Source organism: Magallana gigas, chromosome 3 (assembly GCF_963853765.1).
Source record: "Magallana gigas chromosome 3, xbMagGiga1.1, whole genome shotgun sequence".
Taxonomy (NCBI): Eukaryota; Metazoa; Mollusca; class Bivalvia; order Ostreida; family Ostreidae; genus Magallana; species Magallana gigas.
In genome coordinates this window covers 42,290,836-42,309,515 of record NC_088855.1, presented here as the reverse complement: position 1 = coordinate 42,309,515, position 18,680 = coordinate 42,290,836, and the positions used below count along the sequence as shown (strand labels likewise).

Below are 18,680 nucleotides of genomic sequence, written 5' to 3'. Positions count from 1 at the left end.
GAAGATTTGGATTTGGAAGAAAAGGGAGGGGAGGGGCTGATGAGAGCCAAATATATCTAAAGCCCCACAATGGGTTCTAGGAATCACCCCCCCCCCCCCCCGAAAAATCGCGCGGTTTCTAGAGTTTTTTAATGCGTTATCATTAAATGACATAAGGATGGAATTGCGAGTTAAATGTCCAGTACATAATTTTAAAGCATTTTATGATTTTGGTCGCTCTGTCCATTGAGTGACAGCATTTCATATCAACTTCTATAATGTAGGAAAATTTGACTTACAGGAAATTACTTGATTGTTAAATAGCTCAAGAGTTTGAAAAGTCATTATGGGTTTTTAGTACATGTACGTGTTCGAATAGATTTCTTCGAGTCACTTGGTCATAAATAGTAGGGTCATGCAGTAGCGCGACTCTTTAACTTTTTGTCATGCTCGCAAGAAGGAGAATACAGATGTATGCTGGCGGAAAACTATATATACTATATTATATAAATAGTGCCTGTTTGGGAGGGTAACAGTTGAAATTGACACCCCGAGAAAACCATTGTCAACCGACGCGAAGCGGAGGTTGACAATGGTTTTCGAGGAGTGTCAATTTCAACTGTTATCCTCCCAAACAGGCACTATTTATTTTGTTATACTGAATGTCTTTTTTAAAATTTTTAAGAAAATTTTACTGCTTTTATATAGGAATAACGTGAATTCTACAGCGAACCGTACGCGCATAATTTTCGCGCATGTAATATTTTTTAATATTACCCGTTGCCAAGTGCGTTGCTAACGCTGAGGGTAATAGTAAATATTATTAACTGCGTCTTAACCAATCAGATTTCAGTATTTAACATGAAAGTATAACAAAACATTTTGGCTGATAAATTTCGAGAGGCTGTATTTTATAAAGGTTTATTCATTATGTATTCCGAGAACAGCTTTCCTATGTATAACTCGTTCTTTACTTTATTTAGCACTATGTTTTATATTCGGACAAACTGAGAACATATTTTCCTTGGAACCAAGTTTAATCTTTAATTTGCCAACTCTGCGGGTTGCCCTGTCAAATGAACTCTGTGGAATGAGCCTGTAAAATACTTGTGCAGCGAAATCTGATGATCATGAATCTGAATGAAATAAAAGATGAACTGCAAATTACCAAAAGGTTTTGAAATAGTGTGCTCAAGTATTGCTTCACATATCTCCTCTTGAAAGGAACTTTTTAAATACCCAATGACGTACTTAATTAAAACCCATGTGTGACTTAATCATTACCCAGTATGATAAAATAGAACAGAAACATAGTACATGCAAAGCCTTTTATTTTGTAACTATTGTACAAACACTAATCATTAACTACAAGCAGTAAGCAGGCCAAATAAACTCTTTTTTCTCATTTAGCAAGTAGGATACAGTATGACATTAATCTGAAAAACCCAACATGACAGCAGACCCAACGACCATAAATATCAATCCAGTAAAATAAAAACCCCTATGGTTTTCACTATGTCTAAAATCCTAACTTGTGTCGTGAAACGCTACAAATGGCAACTTCAAAATCAAGCACACAAACACATTCAATCATTCACACAACAGGAACAGAAATTGGAGATTGCCATTGTCAGACAAAACTCATAGCACTATTTCTGCGCTGGGAGATGGGTTTGTATGTACACAGAACCCCATTCATACATCATCGTTCACTTCGTTATTTATTCACACTTACTGTACATTAGTGGTATGTTAATAAACACATAAAACTGACAAATGATAATAAAATCAAAATATTAACTGGACACAAACTTCTATAAAAGCACACTCATTCATTTTTAAAGTTGCCACTTCAGTTTGAAATAAACTGCATTCCTGTTTAATAACATTCAACAAATACAGGATAAGGAGCTGTCTTCATACAAAATAAAATCAACAGTTTTTCAAAGGGAGGTAATTGACTGAAATAACTTATAACATGTATCAACTAAATTCATTATATTAGGGTTCAAACCATCAAATATTATTTTAAACAAGCAACAAACATTAAATTCATCCGTTTCCAATGCCTCCAATAAGTAATCACAGTGAATAGATAAATCATCTATCTACTTCAACAAACCAACAATGACCTTTATTACGTACATTGGGACAGAACAACTTCCATACTGCACCACCTGTACCACATGAAAACAACAGAAGAGGAAAAACAGACTGCATCAATGATGAATAGAGGTTTAATGCTGAGTATGCTGTCACATTGAGGTCTTCTTCTTTCTCTACTTGGAATGTTATTTTGTTCCGTAAGTATCTGACAATACATGTATCTTTCAAACTTAGGAGGTGATATTTAACCCAATAAAATAAACAAAAAGTAGAAAAATCTCATAAATACAACAATTTGTTACTAAACTCAAACAAAAAAGTCTAGAGATTATGCTGAAGTTTTTAGTAAGGATAGCGGAATTTCTCCCCAGCAAACTTGGCTCCTGCCCCCAACTCTTCCTCAATGCGGAGAATCTGGTTGTACTTTGCCAAGCGCTCAGATCTGCATGGGGCACCTGTCTTGATCTAAAAAGGAACATGTAGCACTGTAAACCAATCTTATTGGAATAAATCAAAGGTGAATGTACCAATATCTTGTACCATTTACAATAAATAATCAAAATCAGCAGCTTTGCAATTATCATATTCTGGTTTTCCCCAAACAATGTCCTTTAAATAACAGAAACTAAAAAGCTACTACTAGTTACATTAAAACCATCCTCCGACACCAAAGAGCATGATCTCATGACAATTCTTGTGCTGTTATCAAATAATCTGCTGAATGATGACTTAAAGTCCAAAACTAGAAGATTACCTGTAATGCAGTAATGTGATTCCTTACCTGTCCAGTGCACAGACCGACCACCAGGTCAGCAATAAAAGTGTCCTCTGTCTCCCCACTCCTGTGAGACACCATCACACCCCAGTTGTTTTCCTTGGACATTTTCCACCTGTAATTACATGTACAACTTCACACATATACCAGTACTTACATGTATACTGTGTGACTAAAATAAGTCATATTATTACACATCTAAAAACTTCTAGACATCTTTCAGGTATAAACATGGCAAATATTTCAGTATTAAACATGCATTACTATAAATAATGACCTGTAAATTTAGTTATACAGTACTAGAATTTTAACATTGTGAGATCAGAGTGATTCTTAATGACTTACGCCTGAATGGACTCGGTCACACTTCCGATTTGGTTGACCTTCAGCAACAGACAGTTACAGGCCTTCACATCAATTCCCTTCTGGACTCTCTTTGGATTTGTGACCAGTAAATCATCTCTGAAAAAAGAAATTAAATACATACATCAATTTCAAACATGTTAATAAAAAAAAATTGTTATGTTAAGGTTTCTCAGCTAAGGAGATAAATTGTCAAACTCCTGAACTGCAGCTTGAAGTTGAATGTAGCAGGGAATCTTGAATTTGTATTGCACACACATTGTTCATTGTACACATGGTATGTATAACATGAATGAAATACAGAACTTAATAAACTAAACATATAAAATATTTTTCCACCATGTGTGGATACTGACCCTATGATTTGGATTTGTACGGATACTGACCCTACGATTTGGATTTGTACGGATACTGACCCTATGATTTGGATTTGTACGGATACTGACCCTACGATTTGGATTTGTACGGATACTGACCCTACGATTTGGATTTGTACAGATACTGACCCTACGATTTGGATTTGTACGGATACTGACCCTACGATTTGGATTTGTACAGATACTGACCCCAGGATTTGGATTTGGATTTGTACAGATACTGACCCTACGATTTGGATTTGTATGGATACTGACCCTACGATTTGGATTTGTACGGATACTGACCCTACGATTTGGATTTGTACGGATACTGACCCTACGATTTGGATTTGTACGGATACTGACCCTACGATCTGAATTTGTACAGATCCTGTGAGTTTTGTGTAGGCCTCCCAGTCATCCTGGTCGTACGGATCCTCAATGGAGACAATAGGATAGTTACTAATGAATTGTCTGTACAGGTCACCCAGCTGGTCAGAGCTTATCTGCGAAGCAAAGTCATTCACATTGCAGTTCTATGCATTTTTATAATACATGTAACAGTAAACCTGGTTACAATCATATACATGCAATTAATATGAGCCAAAATTACATAAAAATACAATTACATCCTACTGCTGAAATTCAAATTTTGACACTCTCTACTTCATTTTGATGGAAATATAAATACCTACCCAGTCTGCTGGATTAGACTTTGGGTTTTTGAAGTCCAAATCGTATTTGGATTCTTTGAAAAACTCAGACGCAGCAACATCCATACCAATCTTGATTTTGCCAGTGTATCCTGCTTTCTCAATGGCCTCAACCAATAGGTCCAGACCTAGGTAACAAAACAAGAAAAATTATCAGTAGTCAGTACATGTAATAATACAATAAAACTTCAAACAAGTACAAACATTCCACTCTCTCTATTTGCATCATTATTTTGGTATTGTATTTTTCTGTCCATATATCTTATTTGAATTCATTTTAAAAAAAGTTTTGGAAGTATATTGCGGCTGGGTATAAATAATCTTGCAATCAGCTTGCATCCACCTTTCAATATGCACTGGCAAACTATTTCAGCTTCCAGTTGGGTTCATATGGGAAAAAGCATTATTTCTTGGATTGCAGGAAGTAAAAAAAAAAATTACTAAATTACCTTCTTTGTTATCCTGAATATTTGGAGCAAATCCTCCCTCATCTCCCACATTACAGGCTGTAAAATAAAACAAAATCCTTTAAAGTAGTCCGAGTATCGCACTACGTCATTATACGGATTTTACAATATTGGTTCGACTTTTACACAGCGTTTTTGATACCCGGTATTGATTTTACTCTAGATCGCTGTTGTAAACAATGACAATAATAAGCAATTAGAATGGTAATATATGTATTCTATGAGAGATAGAAATGATTAATGTTGAGAAACTCGATTCTGTTAAAGTAAAATGAAAAACAAAGTTTCTGATTAACCAGGATCTCAGGTATGCTTATATCTTCTTTGTTTTGACCCCCCCCCCCCCCCCCCCCCCCCCCGAATTTTTCTTTTTCTTTCACTAAAACCGGTTTAAATTTAGAGACAGAAGCTATTTCGAATTTAATCAATCGTCAATTAATTAATGTTTAAATAATATCTAACATTGTTGACAGATCTAGGCAGAAAACTGTAGCAAAATGTGACTTATACGGATTTTTTCGTCAGGGTCTACTTGGTTTAGAGCTTATAGCGTGAAAAGTAGTCCGTCAACATATAATTTATTTTACCAAATTTTTTTTTGTAAGACGTCAATCTATAGAATTAACACCATGAATTTAAGTTTAAGTCCATAAAAAAGTAAAAAAATTACCAAACGCGATATTAGCATTGCATTTTTTGTTTTCTATTTTGATACATCAGGTCCATAAAGCGTACTTACTTACAGAAATTTGCGCAAAATCATTGATGAGATATGGCTTAAATAAATATTTCTACTCTATTTTGTATGTTCAGTTCTAATTTTTCCAAAATTGGTAATTATTTTTATGAAAAACAGACGTCTGGCAAATTTCATAATTGACAATAATTTTCGCAAGGGGGTACATCCGTCTGAGAGGTGATAACAAACAAACTAGCATGTAAACATACATATTTTCTTTTGTATATGTATTGCTAGAATGTATATTTATCATTTAAAGCTAAGCTTTTAATGATTGAGCCCATTAATAGACGAGTATAGGACTACCTTAAAAATTCCCAATTTTAGCACCGAGCTTATGGATTCTAACAAGTGAAAAGCTGTCAATGTGATAGCAAACCGGGTTTTCTTTTATGTGAACTGTATCCATAACCCATGTCAACCCGTATCCAGTGAAATGGATAAGGTGAAAGGGTACCCTATATGCAATATTTTGCCAAAAAATGACTAAGTTCAAAAGCTGGTATTTTTTTCATAAATAATCAGAAATCAAAATCCTAGCAATATGCACACCTCTGATATATGTACAATTGATCTGCAAAAGAACAACTTCCTATCTTGAAAACTGTAGGAGGAGTTATCCGTACAATGAGGGTACCCTTTTGGCAGCCGCCCGCCCGCCCACCATTTTCACCATTTTAATAACCGGATTTTTCCATTGGAAAACCCGGTTAAAAATCAGAAAAGTACTGGTGGTGATGTACATGTACATTGTGCAATACCCGAAGACTTATGGAAACACTAATTCTTCAAGGAAAATGTAAATACAAGTACATGTACTTCAACATGTTTTGGCAAAAAAAAAAAGAAGTGTACATAAAACAAGACTCACCATCTTGGCCATATTTCTTCTTAATAACAGACTTTAAATGGTGATAAACTTCTGATCCCATTCTCATTGCTTCTTTGAATGAGCTAGCACCTACAGAGAATAAACAAGAACAGACTTATAAAAATAAACACACATCTTATCTTTAAGGTACTGATACAGTTTGGGAAGTAATTTTTAAATCAAATTAATCCCAATATAGATACTCTACTCTTTCAGGAAAGAAACTCCTAATGAATTACATTTCTTCAATTGTCAATTATCTTTTAAAAGTAATTCTGATATCACATTAGTATTAACATTGAAATACAATGTACAAAACATCTTATTCCAAACACTTATGTAACCTTGGAACAATAGAAAAGCTGTGAATGTGACAGCAATTCAGATTTTCTTTTGTGTGAACAGTATCCATAATCCATTTGTCAAAAGTGATAAACACTACCCATCCAGAGAAATGGGATACCCTAAATGCAATATTCTGCAACTACCCATCCAGAGAAATGGGATACTTTATATGCAATATTCTGCAAGAAAATGACTAAGTTCAACAGCTGTTTTTTTTTAAATTACTAAAAATCAATATTCAAGCAATAAGCACATCTTTGATATATGTACAATTGATCTGCAAAACAACAACTTCATGTCTTGAAAACTGTAGTAGGATTTATCCATACAATAAGTGTACCCTTTTGGCAGCCGCCCGACTGCTAGCCCGCCATTTTTAATCACAGGATTTTTCTTTTGAAAAACTTAGTTAAAAACACTTCTTTACTGATATGAACTCTAGAAGCAAATTAATAGGAATCTACTTTGAAAAATGCCATCAATCTTACAGTTCTTAATATCAAAATCACTTGCTTGAAATGGATGTATATTTAATTTGTATGTGAGCTCAGTGATAGTAAAAGCTTTGCTATTGTTGATTCCACTCGTACACCTTAACCAAATCATTTGATGTTTACGGTATGCGTCAATATGTGGGTACCTGTGGGAAGGATCATGAACTCCTGCATGGCCAGTTTGTTTCCCGCGTGGCTACCTCCATTGATAACATTCAATGCTGGGACTGGCAAAATGACCTCCTTGTTTCCGGCAAGATCGGCTATGTGACGGTAGAGGGGGACTCCCTGGCAAAAGAACGTGAGAGACAGTTAATTTAATTGGTCAGTCTGCTGCTTAAGAATTTTTAATTTGCATGTTTGATTATGAGTTTTTTCTTACTTTTTTGGCTGCCCCAGCTTTACAGACAGCTAAGGAAACACCAAGAATAGCATTTGCACCTAATTTACCTGAGAAAAAAAAACCAACACAATACAAAACCACTACAGCAATTATAAAATGCTATATGTTTATAATCAGATACTGTTTCAATCGTAAAATTATTCACCTTGACATTATACTTATCATATTAACTTTCCTGGATTTTTAGTATATTTACTGTTTTATAACATAGGAATCCTTATATCAAATTCACACACTTTTGTTTTCTGTTCCATCAAGGTCCAATAGAAACTTGTCTACTGCTTCTTGATTAGTTTCATCCAAACCCTGCAAAAGAAAATGAATTAAATTGTAATATGAATTCCTCTAGAACACATGATTAAACAATAATAATAAAATGGCTTTTACAGTTTTCATACCCTCTTACTGAGAGAACCATTTTCCTCCTATTCTAAATTGCACACAAAAAAAATATTGTTTACCGATATACACTCATCTAGAAACTTTTTTAACTTACAGATTTGACAAGAGCTGGTGCAATTACGCTGTTAACATTGTTAATGGCATTTGACACACCTGAAAAGTAAGGTAAAAAAATTACTACATAGGTATGAATCAACATCAATTTGAAATTTGTATTTTGATTTGAATGCAGTTTTCTTAATTTTACAACTGTAGCATTAGCATTAGAAAGTTGTATTTTTATTCTTGTGTATTAGCTACCTTTGCCATGGTAGAACTTGGGATCCTTATCTCTCATTTCCAAAGCCTCATAAATTCCTGTTGAAGCTCCACTGGGCACAGCTGCTCTGAACATTCCTACAATGAAGCAAATATCACAATACCACATGCACAAAAAGTACCATACTTTATCTCTTACAAGTGATAGTGCATGTTAAATGATGGGATCATCACAATTGTGGCAAATTGTAGAATCAAGTTTCTGTAGATTTTGTCACTACTCAGTATCCATATTTGGAAACAACTGAGTGGTATCAGACATGGTGCATTTGGAGATCTTTATTATGATTTGCAACACCCCCCACCCCACCCCCACCTTGCAGAATTTAGTCTGTCATATTTTCTAACAATCTATAGACATTGTAAGTAAGAAGAAATTCACCAAAGCTAAACTTACCTTTTTCTGTTTCTACATCAACCTCCACTGTAGGATTACCTCTGCTGTCAAAAATTTGACGAGCAAACACTTTTGATACTGGCATGGTGGATAAATGATGTGGTGCCCCTGTCTATATTCATTGAAATAGATTTAAATTTATATAAGCATTGCAATACAGATATATGTTATATGCATTAATTTTCAAAACAGGAAATAGTTTCTCCTTGAAGGGAGATGATGTTAAACTTGCCACAGATTTAATGAATGATTCATTTTACGTGTGCAGTTTTACAGTCATAAATTGGAGCATGATTAGCATATTTTTCCTGACTACAAGACTTATAATATGCTTGTATACAAAATACAAGTAAACATGATATCAATTCTGCACAGAGTAAATAGATTCAAGTTGCACAAAAGATTAGCAACTTCATTAACACGACTTATAATATGGTTGTATACAAAATACAAGTAAAGATTCAAGTTGCACAAAAGATTAGCAACTTCATTAAGTTAAAATTGAATATGTTCAATCGTGTCCCAGAATAGTTCCACTTTGTTCAGAACTGTTTAAGTTAATGAGTTAATTCTATAATTACACTTACATAATAATTGCTATGATATCAATTTTTCAGATTTTTAAGTATTCCTATTATTAACTAGAGGTACTGTGAGCAAGCTCACAATTGATACCCCCCGCTAAGAAAAATCATAACTCATGTATTTTTTCTATTATAGAAAATATTGAATGAATCTATTTCATCGTCCATTTTCTATAAATAACAACTGCTCTGTTTTTTAAAACTGTTAATGCTTATATGAGTACACAAACCAATTTCTATTCTTTAAATTCCATTTTAGTTCAAGTTAACTGTTAATGCATGAGGACATTTGCATCCTTATGTTAACAAACATGACTCGAATCAAACGAAATTCCAATTTTGAATTATTGGTATACTGAGCCCGATTTTTTTTTTGTTTTTTTTTAACAATGACCTTGAACTTCCTCAATTGACCTTTGGTCAAGGTCAAGACATACTCTCAGGTTATAAGCATTCTAGATGTGAATTAAGAACTTCCAATATTTGTCCATTAGAAAGATATGGACTTGACACGAGTTTTATACTTTTCTGCAAGTGACCTTGGCCTTGCCCAAATGACCTTGGGTCAAGGTCATGACAAACCCTTATCTTATAAGCAATCTTTGTGTGAACTGAGAACTTCCAATGTTTCTCCATAAGAAAGATATGGACCGGACAAGAATTTTGCACTTTTTTCTGCCATTGTCCAAATGACCTTGGGTCAAGGTCATGACACACCCTTAGGTCATAAGCAATCTTTGTGTGAAGTAAGAACTTCCAATGTTTCTCCATTAAAAAGATATGGACCGGACACGAATTTTGCAATTTTTTCTGTCAGTGACCTTGACCTTGCCCGAATGACCTTGGGTTAAGGTCATGACACACCTTTAGGTCATTAGCAATCTTTGTGTGAAGTTAAAACTTCCAATGTTTCTCCATAAGAAAGATATGGACCGGACACGAATTTTGCACTTTTTCTGTTGGTGACCTTGACCTTGCCCGAATGACCTTGGTTCAAGGTCATGACACACCCTTAGGTCATAAGCATTCTTTGTGTGAAGTAAGAACTTCTAATGTTTCTCCATAAGAAAGATATGGACCGGACACGAATCGAACAGACAGACGGACAGACGGACGGACGGACGGACGGACAGACGGACGGACGGACAAGGTGATTCCTATATACCCCCCCAAACTTCGTTTGCGGGGGGTATAATAAAAGAAGAAAAATTACAAAGAGAAAACCTGTCAATGTGACAGCAAACCAGGTTTTCTGTTGTTTGAACAGTATATCCATAATCCATTTGTCAACCCTGAATTGATAAGCACTACCTATCCAGAGAAATAAGATAATCTGTATGCAATATTTTTGCCAAAACTTTTTTTTCTCCAAAATCCTAGCAATATGCACACCTTTAATATATGTACAATTGGTCTGAAAAAGAACTTCCTATCTTGAAAACTGTAGGAGGATTTATCCGTACAATAAGGGTACCCTTTTGGAAGCCACCCACCCACCCGCCATTTTCATCATTTCAATAACAGAATTTTTCCTTTGGAAAACCCGGTTTAAAAACGTATAAAGTTTTTCCCAAACAAAAATGAAATGTTAAACAACTATAATATTTAAAGCATCCTGATAATGTGCATCTCAGGCTTTCTTTTACATATAGAAAAGAATGCGTGTAAAAGTGTATGATTTTGGCAATCTGAAATTAACCTTCCTTTCCCCGCTCTACTTCTACGTTTGAGGAAGATTTTGAACTTATATTAATATAGCAGTACATCTTTTATTTATTAAAATAGCTTTGAAAATTGAATCAATTATAAATTTATTATTTCTATATCATAGAGTCGACGTAGCACTATAAAACAATCTGACATATCCTGCATCTGTATTTAACAATATATCCAATGGCCTTGAGCCAGAACAAAAGACATAATGAGCAATGAAGGTGAACTGCACACGACCTATTCAAGGTCTCCCACGTATCCTCTATTTTCATGGGTGACATTTCATTTGAACAATCAATTTTGTTAGAAAAATATAAATAAATGAATATGCAATGAAATTCATTTCCATAATTTAAATAAACAACAAAGAAAACTTTGAAAATAAATGAAGGGCATACCAACTGTCTGTAGCTTCACGAGTCGGAAGTTGGATCAATTTGTCAAGGCAAATCTCGTGTGAACTCTCGTGCAACTGCACCAAAGCGTCACCTGGCGTCATAACGGGTTATTAACATGGAAGTAGGAGGCAAATCATCTGTGGTGAAAATGTAAACATGGTTTTTTTTATGCAGCAGTTAAGGATCATGTAAGCTGAGGAACACGCAAATCAATAAATAAAATGAAACCAACAATAGATTTTAAGGAGTGCCTGAAAGATTCTCCTAAATTTCGGTAAGAAACTGAAACTGAAAATAAACTGCAAGGCCTACTGCAGTAGAGATGTATCAAAATATGTACATTATGTTTTGATCACGTTGATAACTTAATTTTTATTCATTATTTGAACCACATATAATCAGGGACGTATATACGTCCCTGATATAATTAAGTTTACGTATGTTATATAAATAGATCTTTTCATTACTAAGTTGATTGCTCTGAGCCTCATTTGATGGAAAGTTTACTGGGATTGAATATGATATAATGTTATACTATAGCTATAATGTTTGTTGAATCACATTTGTATATAATAAGATTTCATCGATCTCTGTTGACCCTATCACTCAATTAAGATACTTTAGATTGGCACCTTTTATCTTTCGTTATATCAAATGTTATATGGTTCTTTATGCCTAATCACCTGCATGCAATTATAATTAATTCAAAGGTGCTTTCAGTTTTCTTTTCACTTTAAAAATTTGGCTAAAAGCTCAACATCTGGTATAAGACATATAATGTATTTTACACATATGCTACATTATTATGTTATTGAAAACTTATTCAAGAGTGCTTTGCACCATTAGACACAGCAAAGACATACCGGTTAATATTTATTACCTTAAGTAATATACAACAAATTAGTTAATAAAATTTTCATGAAATCACAAATGAAAAAAACAGAGATTTGTTTTATCTTTATTGATTGTGAGAGATGGTTTGCAGTGTCTACTAGAATTGAATAAAATTTTTTAGTTGAATTTGATATGGATCGATAGTTACATGACTTTTCTGATGGGAAATGAATGTTTTCAATAAATAAACACTGTAAACCATTTTTTAAAACTTTAATTCATTTACAAGAAATTTTAAAGAGATTTGCTAGAGCCTCATTGTCACAAAATTTCTTGCTTTGGACTAGTATTTGCCATATGTATGTAATAAAAAGAGTTGTGGTTAAGACCAGTTGGACGCAATAATAAGTCACCCAGAATTAATTCATCTCAGGTAAATCTTGAAATAAAGTTGTCCTGAATAATAGTTTGATTACAGTATATTTTTCAGTCAAAAGTAAATTTAATTCATTTCAAAACCCTACATGATATCAATTTAGAAATGGCAATTTAAGTGTTCTACATTTATAGAAGTAAGGAAATTTGTACTTTTACTTCCCATACCAAAGGTTCTTGGTGTCACTTTAGGCATTGGCTCGGAAAATGGCTCCAATAGCATTTTCACTGTATTTGCATTTTGCAACATGAGAATAGTCAAGCTATTTTAATTCATTATCAGCACTAGCAAGGGAGTCTATAATCCAGTGTAAGAAAAGATAGTTCTTTCAAGCTTTCATAACAAATTGGTTCTGAATCTACTGTACTTTTCAAGTAATTAGGTAATACCGCACACTACTGGTATAATTCACAGAAAATCTCCTTTAAAAAATCCTGATGATTCAAGATATTAAAACATGTAATCTAGAATAGAATATAGTAGAAAAAATTGTTGAAGTATATGCAAGACTTTACATCATATTTGAATCAAGGAAGCTCTTTAAAAATGGACTGCAATTCCACTAGATTTTAACAAACAACGAAACATATATTTTGAGTTACCAAGTTAGGAAAATCTGATATAAATAGTGGAATTTAAAGATAAAGAGAATGCAAGGAAGGGAGACGGTAAATAATAACTTATGAAGCTTTAAGTTTATGATTATTAATCAGGGGTGAGGTAGGGGAGTTAGCTAAGGAGTCCATTGGGTTTAACTGCATGCATCTTATTGAGTGCATGGCTTGTGGGCAGGAAGGTTTGCAGCAGCATTTTTAAATGGTTGCCAGTTATTCCTCTGAAAAGAAAACTTCTAAGTTGTTGAATGTAAAGATTCTTATTAATTAGAATCCTGAATCTTGGAATATTGGCAATCTGTTTTGTCTGTTCTCTTTGCAAGACAGGATTTTCACATGGAAAAGGCATTTGTGTATAATCAATTGCATTAGGTCCCTCCAGGTACCTAGGGGAAGTGTTTACATTATTCATCAAAGAGGAACAGCAATTTGTTCAAGCTGGAGAAACTCCTATAGTGTTTATATTCATGTATTCATACTGGTCTCATAGCTATTCTTGTCGTACAAGAGGAAATACACAGTGTAACCGCAAACTTGAGAATTATATCATATATTAAATAATGATAAGATCAATATTTGCATTGAAACAACTTTAAAATAGCTCACACTTGTTTCATTACATGTATTGAAAAAAAAACCGACTTTCCTAATTTTCTATGCAAAGTATTGTTTTTATAATAATTATTTTAGTCGTTCCCTCAACATTTATCAGAGACATTGCAGAAACGGAAACAGGTTTTAATTTTGATCAAGTGTTTCATATCATAAATATAGATGACCAAATTTTTTTTATTTGATGTTTTATAATTTTGTCTAAATTTTTTCAATGCTGTTTTATTGTATGGTCATTACGGTAACTACCTGTAGATAAACACCTCTAGGGACAACCCTACATGTATACACGCAAAGATTGACCTTGGCTGTGAAGTTTTATGTACCTGGTATACTCTGCCTACATAGAAATGACAAGGGGTATGACTACATGTACGGGCCATAAACACTGGAAATTCATTATCATATCAGCACAAGTGTATACTTCCTTTGTTCAAAAGAAAGTATTGACATCAGGGGTTTTTTTTGTGGAGTTCATTGTTGACTGTTTTAAAATGTTTCATTTCTGCCCCCAAAACTACAGACTGTTGTATTGACTATGCATCATAAAGTTCATAGTAACCTCTCTAGTAGGCATCAAAGACTATGCCTCAAAGTTATCACTGTTATGTCAGTGTGGGATGTTGATCGAATTTTGACTACAGCAGAATGGACAGAATGACCAGACTGTTGTCAGGTCAGAAGTGTTAGCCCATAGAATACCTTTTTAGACATTCTAATGTCATGACAATGACATACAGTATACTATCTCTAACAGTAGATTTTTTTCATGTGAAGTACATGAAATTACAGGGAAACAGTCTCTAATCCTACCTCTAAACTCTGTTTGAATCCTTCCCAGGTGGATGCTTTATTCAGAATACTTAATTAATATATTATGTAATACTATTTAGACTACCAGTAAAACGTCTTTATTTTCAAAGCCAATCTATTACCTAATACCCCCGGTAGGTACCTAACTGGCTAAGAGTGCTTATGAATTGGCATACAGAAGTATTGTTTTATTTATGACAGTATAATGGTCAGTATAATGGATTTTGCACACTTGACATATTGTATAGTGTTTCTCTTTTTTTTTCCAGGGCCTCCTTAGAATCTGCGGAAACAGATGTGGATGTCCTGGAAGCAAGGCTAGAAAGGGTGAGTTGATGTTTGATTTCAGTCATTACAAAAAATGGATGTACTTACATATGGAAGTACGCATTCAAGTCAGTTCTCATTTTCATTTAGTATTTTGAGTGGATTTAAACCATTTTTTTTCAAAATGTTTACCGGCTTTCTTTGACTATTCCTGTTCATTAAATTGTAATTTTGTTTGATATAATTATTATCCTAATTAATTAATTAATTTTGGTGTTTGGTGCAATATAATGTTTTCCATGTGATGAAAAGGAAATCGTTTTATTTGTGGAAAGTTAGATGCCTTCCCATATTAATTTATTTTGTACCTCATTAAGTTCGATTCCTTCTCACATTGATTTATTTTGCAGCTCGTGAAGCTCTGCACTCTGATGATAGAGACTGGGAAGTCATATAAGCGTGCCAGTAGGTAAGGAATGCAGGAAGTTGTCATGGTGATAGTAAACTCTCCATGGCACAAAAATTAGAGGAATTAAATGCCTGTGATAATTCTTTATTTCTCACACCCCGCATTCCCAATCAAGAATTTTATAGGGGTTAGAAAGAAAAACAATTTTGATTTAAGTCAGCACTTTCATAACATGTTATCAACAAAAAAGAGTTTTCTCTGATATTATTTTGGCATTCAATATTACTTGGAATTTGATGATTGTTTTCATGATTATTTAATATACTTTTTTGTAGTGATTTTGTTACTGGGGTTCGAGATTTGGCAGCATATTTTAAGGATGACAACATGATGTCTGTAAGTTGAATTTTATTTTGGTTTAATTGATAATGATTAGACCAGTGCAATAATCTTATTGTCTATCTTAATTTTCAGAGTGGCATCATACAAAAAATATAGGGATAAACACCAGGGAGCATGAGTAAAATGGAATTGTTCTATAAATAAGCAATTATTGTAGCAAGAAGTTATGAATGTTGTGACTTTGAAATCATCTGCTGTTTACAAAAATGAAATTTTCTGTTTCCTTCAATTATTTCTAAAATTGTTGTTTTTTTTAGAAACCAGGAGGTTTGACCTTTTATATAAACTTGTTGCTATATATTAAGTTTGTATTCCCATCAGTAACTTATTTTGTTTTTACAATGATAGGATGATACAAACGTATCAGTAAGTATCCCAGAATGCATTTGGTCCAGTTCCTGCTGCTAATTAGCTACACATAGCAACAGCATTTAGCAGGAACCAGACTAGGTTTTATTTCTTTGAGCATGACCACTTTATATTCAGTGCTTTCTATTGACTTTCTGTTACATAGTTTTTACTGTTTTTCATCTAACACACCACACACACCATTTCCCTGCTCCCTACAACAAAGTCATGACCCCAACTCACAACATCTCTCAAAATGCACCATATCAAATCACAAAAATGATTAAAAAAGGAATTGTTGGTTTATTTGCACAGTGTAATTAGTTCTTCAAGCCAGGAACTTAGATTAGCTTTTTGCCAATAGAAAATTAAAAAGGCATTTAATTTTTGTTTGATGATAAACTTAGCAGGTCGGTATTATCAGAGAATAAATGTATCAGTTAGCATTCTTGCACTGATGTGAATGTGTATCCCATGAAAGAATGCCATTAAGTATTTGCTATTGATGTTTGAAATTCAGGCATACAGTTCATTTAATTGCATGCATGTTCTTGTTTTCCTTTATTTTCTGATTCGAACCTGTTCTGCTACTTGTTTTAGCATCCTACTGCCATTATCAAGATTTTAACACCATACAGATAAGACTGCATGTACATGCATTTTTAAGTCTCATTAAATTGTATGAGCATCGTTCTTCAAACCTCACATTTAAAAATTTTATGAAGATAATACTTACGAGTTGTTGAAGGGTAGTAACATGTGGTGTCACATGTACCGGTACTTTATTTACCTTTCATTTTATTGGCAAGGGAATGTTTTTGTAAAAGCATGGATGACTGGAACTGAATATTTTAAAATCAGTTTATTTTGTCTTTGATGTGATGTTGCTTTTCTGGGTACTAATAATTTTGTGGAATTTTGTGGCATCTTATTTAAGTTAGGGAGTTTGAACAATTCCAGACCTGCTATGTGAAATATTGATAAGAAAGGAAATTACCACCATGTTAAGTTTAACAGAGTCTCAGTTATATTTATGTAATGTGTTTTGTTAGTGAAGTCAGTTTTTATTTGTTTTACTTTCAGAACTGTTTGAATAAATTTGCCCATGAAATGGGAGAGATGCTGAAGTATTTCAATGTAAGTCAGTCTCCGTCTCTGTCTACTACCAGTATGTAAAGTATATACAAACCAAGTTACTGTAGGGCACACATGTCTTGTTTTAGTGTGTTTGGAGTATAGTAGGGTAAATGATTTATCTTTGTTAATCAATTTTTATTGTTTGTCATATAAAAAATCCCTCTTTTTATCTTTCCTTGTAATGTTTGTTTTAATTCTTGATATTTGTTTCCTTTGCAGATTTTAATGGACCAAGCTAATAGATCTGTTTGTAAAAATCTCAACAACTTTGTGAAACAGTAAGTGTGTTTGGATAACCAGCAAGTGATTTTTACTGGTAACAATCCAGTCATGTTTTGTATTTCAAGTGCAGGTAAACTTATATATAGTAAATAACTAGGCTAGTGTCCTTGTATACACGGTCTGTGCATTATTCTCAAAATCCTTTGTTTGGTTTTTTTGAGATGTTGCAAATTTATTAACTCAGTGAAGTGTAATTTGTTACAATTGATAGGAAAGTAAATGAGGAAAGAAATAAACCACTCCCCATCAAATGCAAAACACCTTAACTAAAAGAGTTCATCTTACCCAATTAACAACAGTCAAATGTTATCTTGAAATTAATGAGACTTAAAAACTTCATATTATCGAAGAGTTAGAGATTGAGGGGTAAATGTATACAAAGAAGTATATGTTGGGATTTCCAACTGGTATTGGGTACCAAATTTGAGATAATTATCAATAATAGAGATTCTGAAGTCCAGTTGTGGTTCAGTGATGCATACCTTAGACTGGGCTGTCAGCATACTGATTTATCGGAATTTATTTTTCTTTTAAAGAGACATAAAAAAAGTAAAAGACTCCCAGAAGGATTTTGAGAAGGCGAGTAGTGAGCTGGACAATGCAATCAACAGAAACGCCGGCGTGCCTCGCACAAAGACACAGGAGTGCGAGGAGGCCGGCACAATGCTAAAGGCCAAGAAATCATGCTTCGCTCACACCTCAGTAGATCATGTATTTCAGGTGATCTCGCAATGGCAGTTTTAAAAAGTGTTGTTTTTTGAAGTCTTATAAGATATTGAATAATAATATACTGCATTTTTAATGATCTGATTTTATCAGATCCTGCATTATGGTGAAATTTGATAAAAAAAAAAAAAGATAGTGTTTTAAATAAATTGCATTTGATTGTATCTGTATAAGTACTTTTTATAGTTTGAAAATAATGATCTAGTGCTAAATTATTTTGGTTAAAATGCTTAATATTTTTATGATTAAATTGTTTGATAAAACTTTGAGTTAATCTATTACAGATCAACATATTAAATTCAAAGAAAAGATATGAAATCTTAGAAACGGTAAGTATTGTGCTCTTGTGTCAATGAATATGCTATAGCTGTTTAATA

The 18,680-nt window shown here is 33.5% G+C and overlaps 2 protein-coding genes across 4 annotated transcripts in view; one reads left to right on the top strand and one right to left on the bottom strand.

Annotated features, from left to right (window-relative positions):
- Positions 1–1,293: 1,293 nt before the first annotated feature.
- Positions 1,294–11,558, bottom strand: LOC105334471 (enolase). The gene is made up of 14 exons (XM_034443450.2): positions 11,424–11,558; positions 8,729–8,840; positions 8,314–8,409; positions 8,108–8,166; positions 7,848–7,917; positions 7,591–7,658; positions 7,355–7,496; positions 6,370–6,459; positions 4,742–4,798; positions 4,275–4,420; positions 3,946–4,085; positions 3,206–3,322; positions 2,867–2,975; positions 1,294–2,550 (listed from the first exon to the last, which is right to left on the bottom strand). Exons 2-14 carry the CDS (start codon positions 8,811–8,813, stop codon positions 2,428–2,430), a joined length of 1,302 nt encoding a protein of 433 aa, XP_034299341.1. The 5' UTR covers positions 8,814–8,840; positions 11,424–11,558; the 3' UTR covers positions 1,294–2,427.
- The window catches only part of LOC105334470 (arf-GAP with coiled-coil, ANK repeat and PH domain-containing protein 2), a 34,318-nt gene continuing 27,192 nt past the window's right edge, over positions 11,555–18,680 (top strand). For 2 of the 3 annotated variants that reach the window (XM_011437923.4, XM_011437921.4), the window contains exons 1-9: positions 11,555–11,697; positions 15,002–15,059; positions 15,410–15,468; positions 15,744–15,804; positions 16,159–16,176; positions 17,242–17,295; positions 17,515–17,573; positions 18,114–18,297; positions 18,588–18,632. In XM_011437923.4, coding sequence (XP_011436225.3) covers positions 11,645–11,697; positions 15,002–15,059; positions 15,410–15,468; positions 15,744–15,804; positions 16,159–16,176; positions 17,242–17,295; positions 17,515–17,573; positions 18,114–18,297; positions 18,588–18,632 — 591 coding nt within the window. In that variant the 5' untranslated portion in view covers positions 11,555–11,644. The remainder of the gene's footprint in view (positions 11,698–15,001; positions 15,060–15,409; positions 15,469–15,743; positions 15,805–16,158; positions 16,177–17,241; positions 17,296–17,514; positions 17,574–18,113; positions 18,298–18,587; positions 18,633–18,680) is intronic. The other variant, XM_011437924.4, reaches the window with a different exon arrangement.

Coding starts and splice junctions, on each gene's coding strand:
- LOC105334471 (XM_034443450.2), bottom strand. CDS start 8,813: ATGCCAGTATCAAAAGTGTTTGCTCGTCAAATTTTTGACAGCAGAGGT. Junction 7,918..8,107: donor CACCAGCTCTTGTCAAATCT/GTAAGTTAAAAA, acceptor TTTCTTTTGCAG/GGTTTGGATGAAACTAATCA. Junction 3,323..3,945: donor GTACAAATTCAGATCGTAGG/GTCAGTATCCGT, acceptor TTCTTTTTTCAG/AGATGATTTACTGGTCACAA.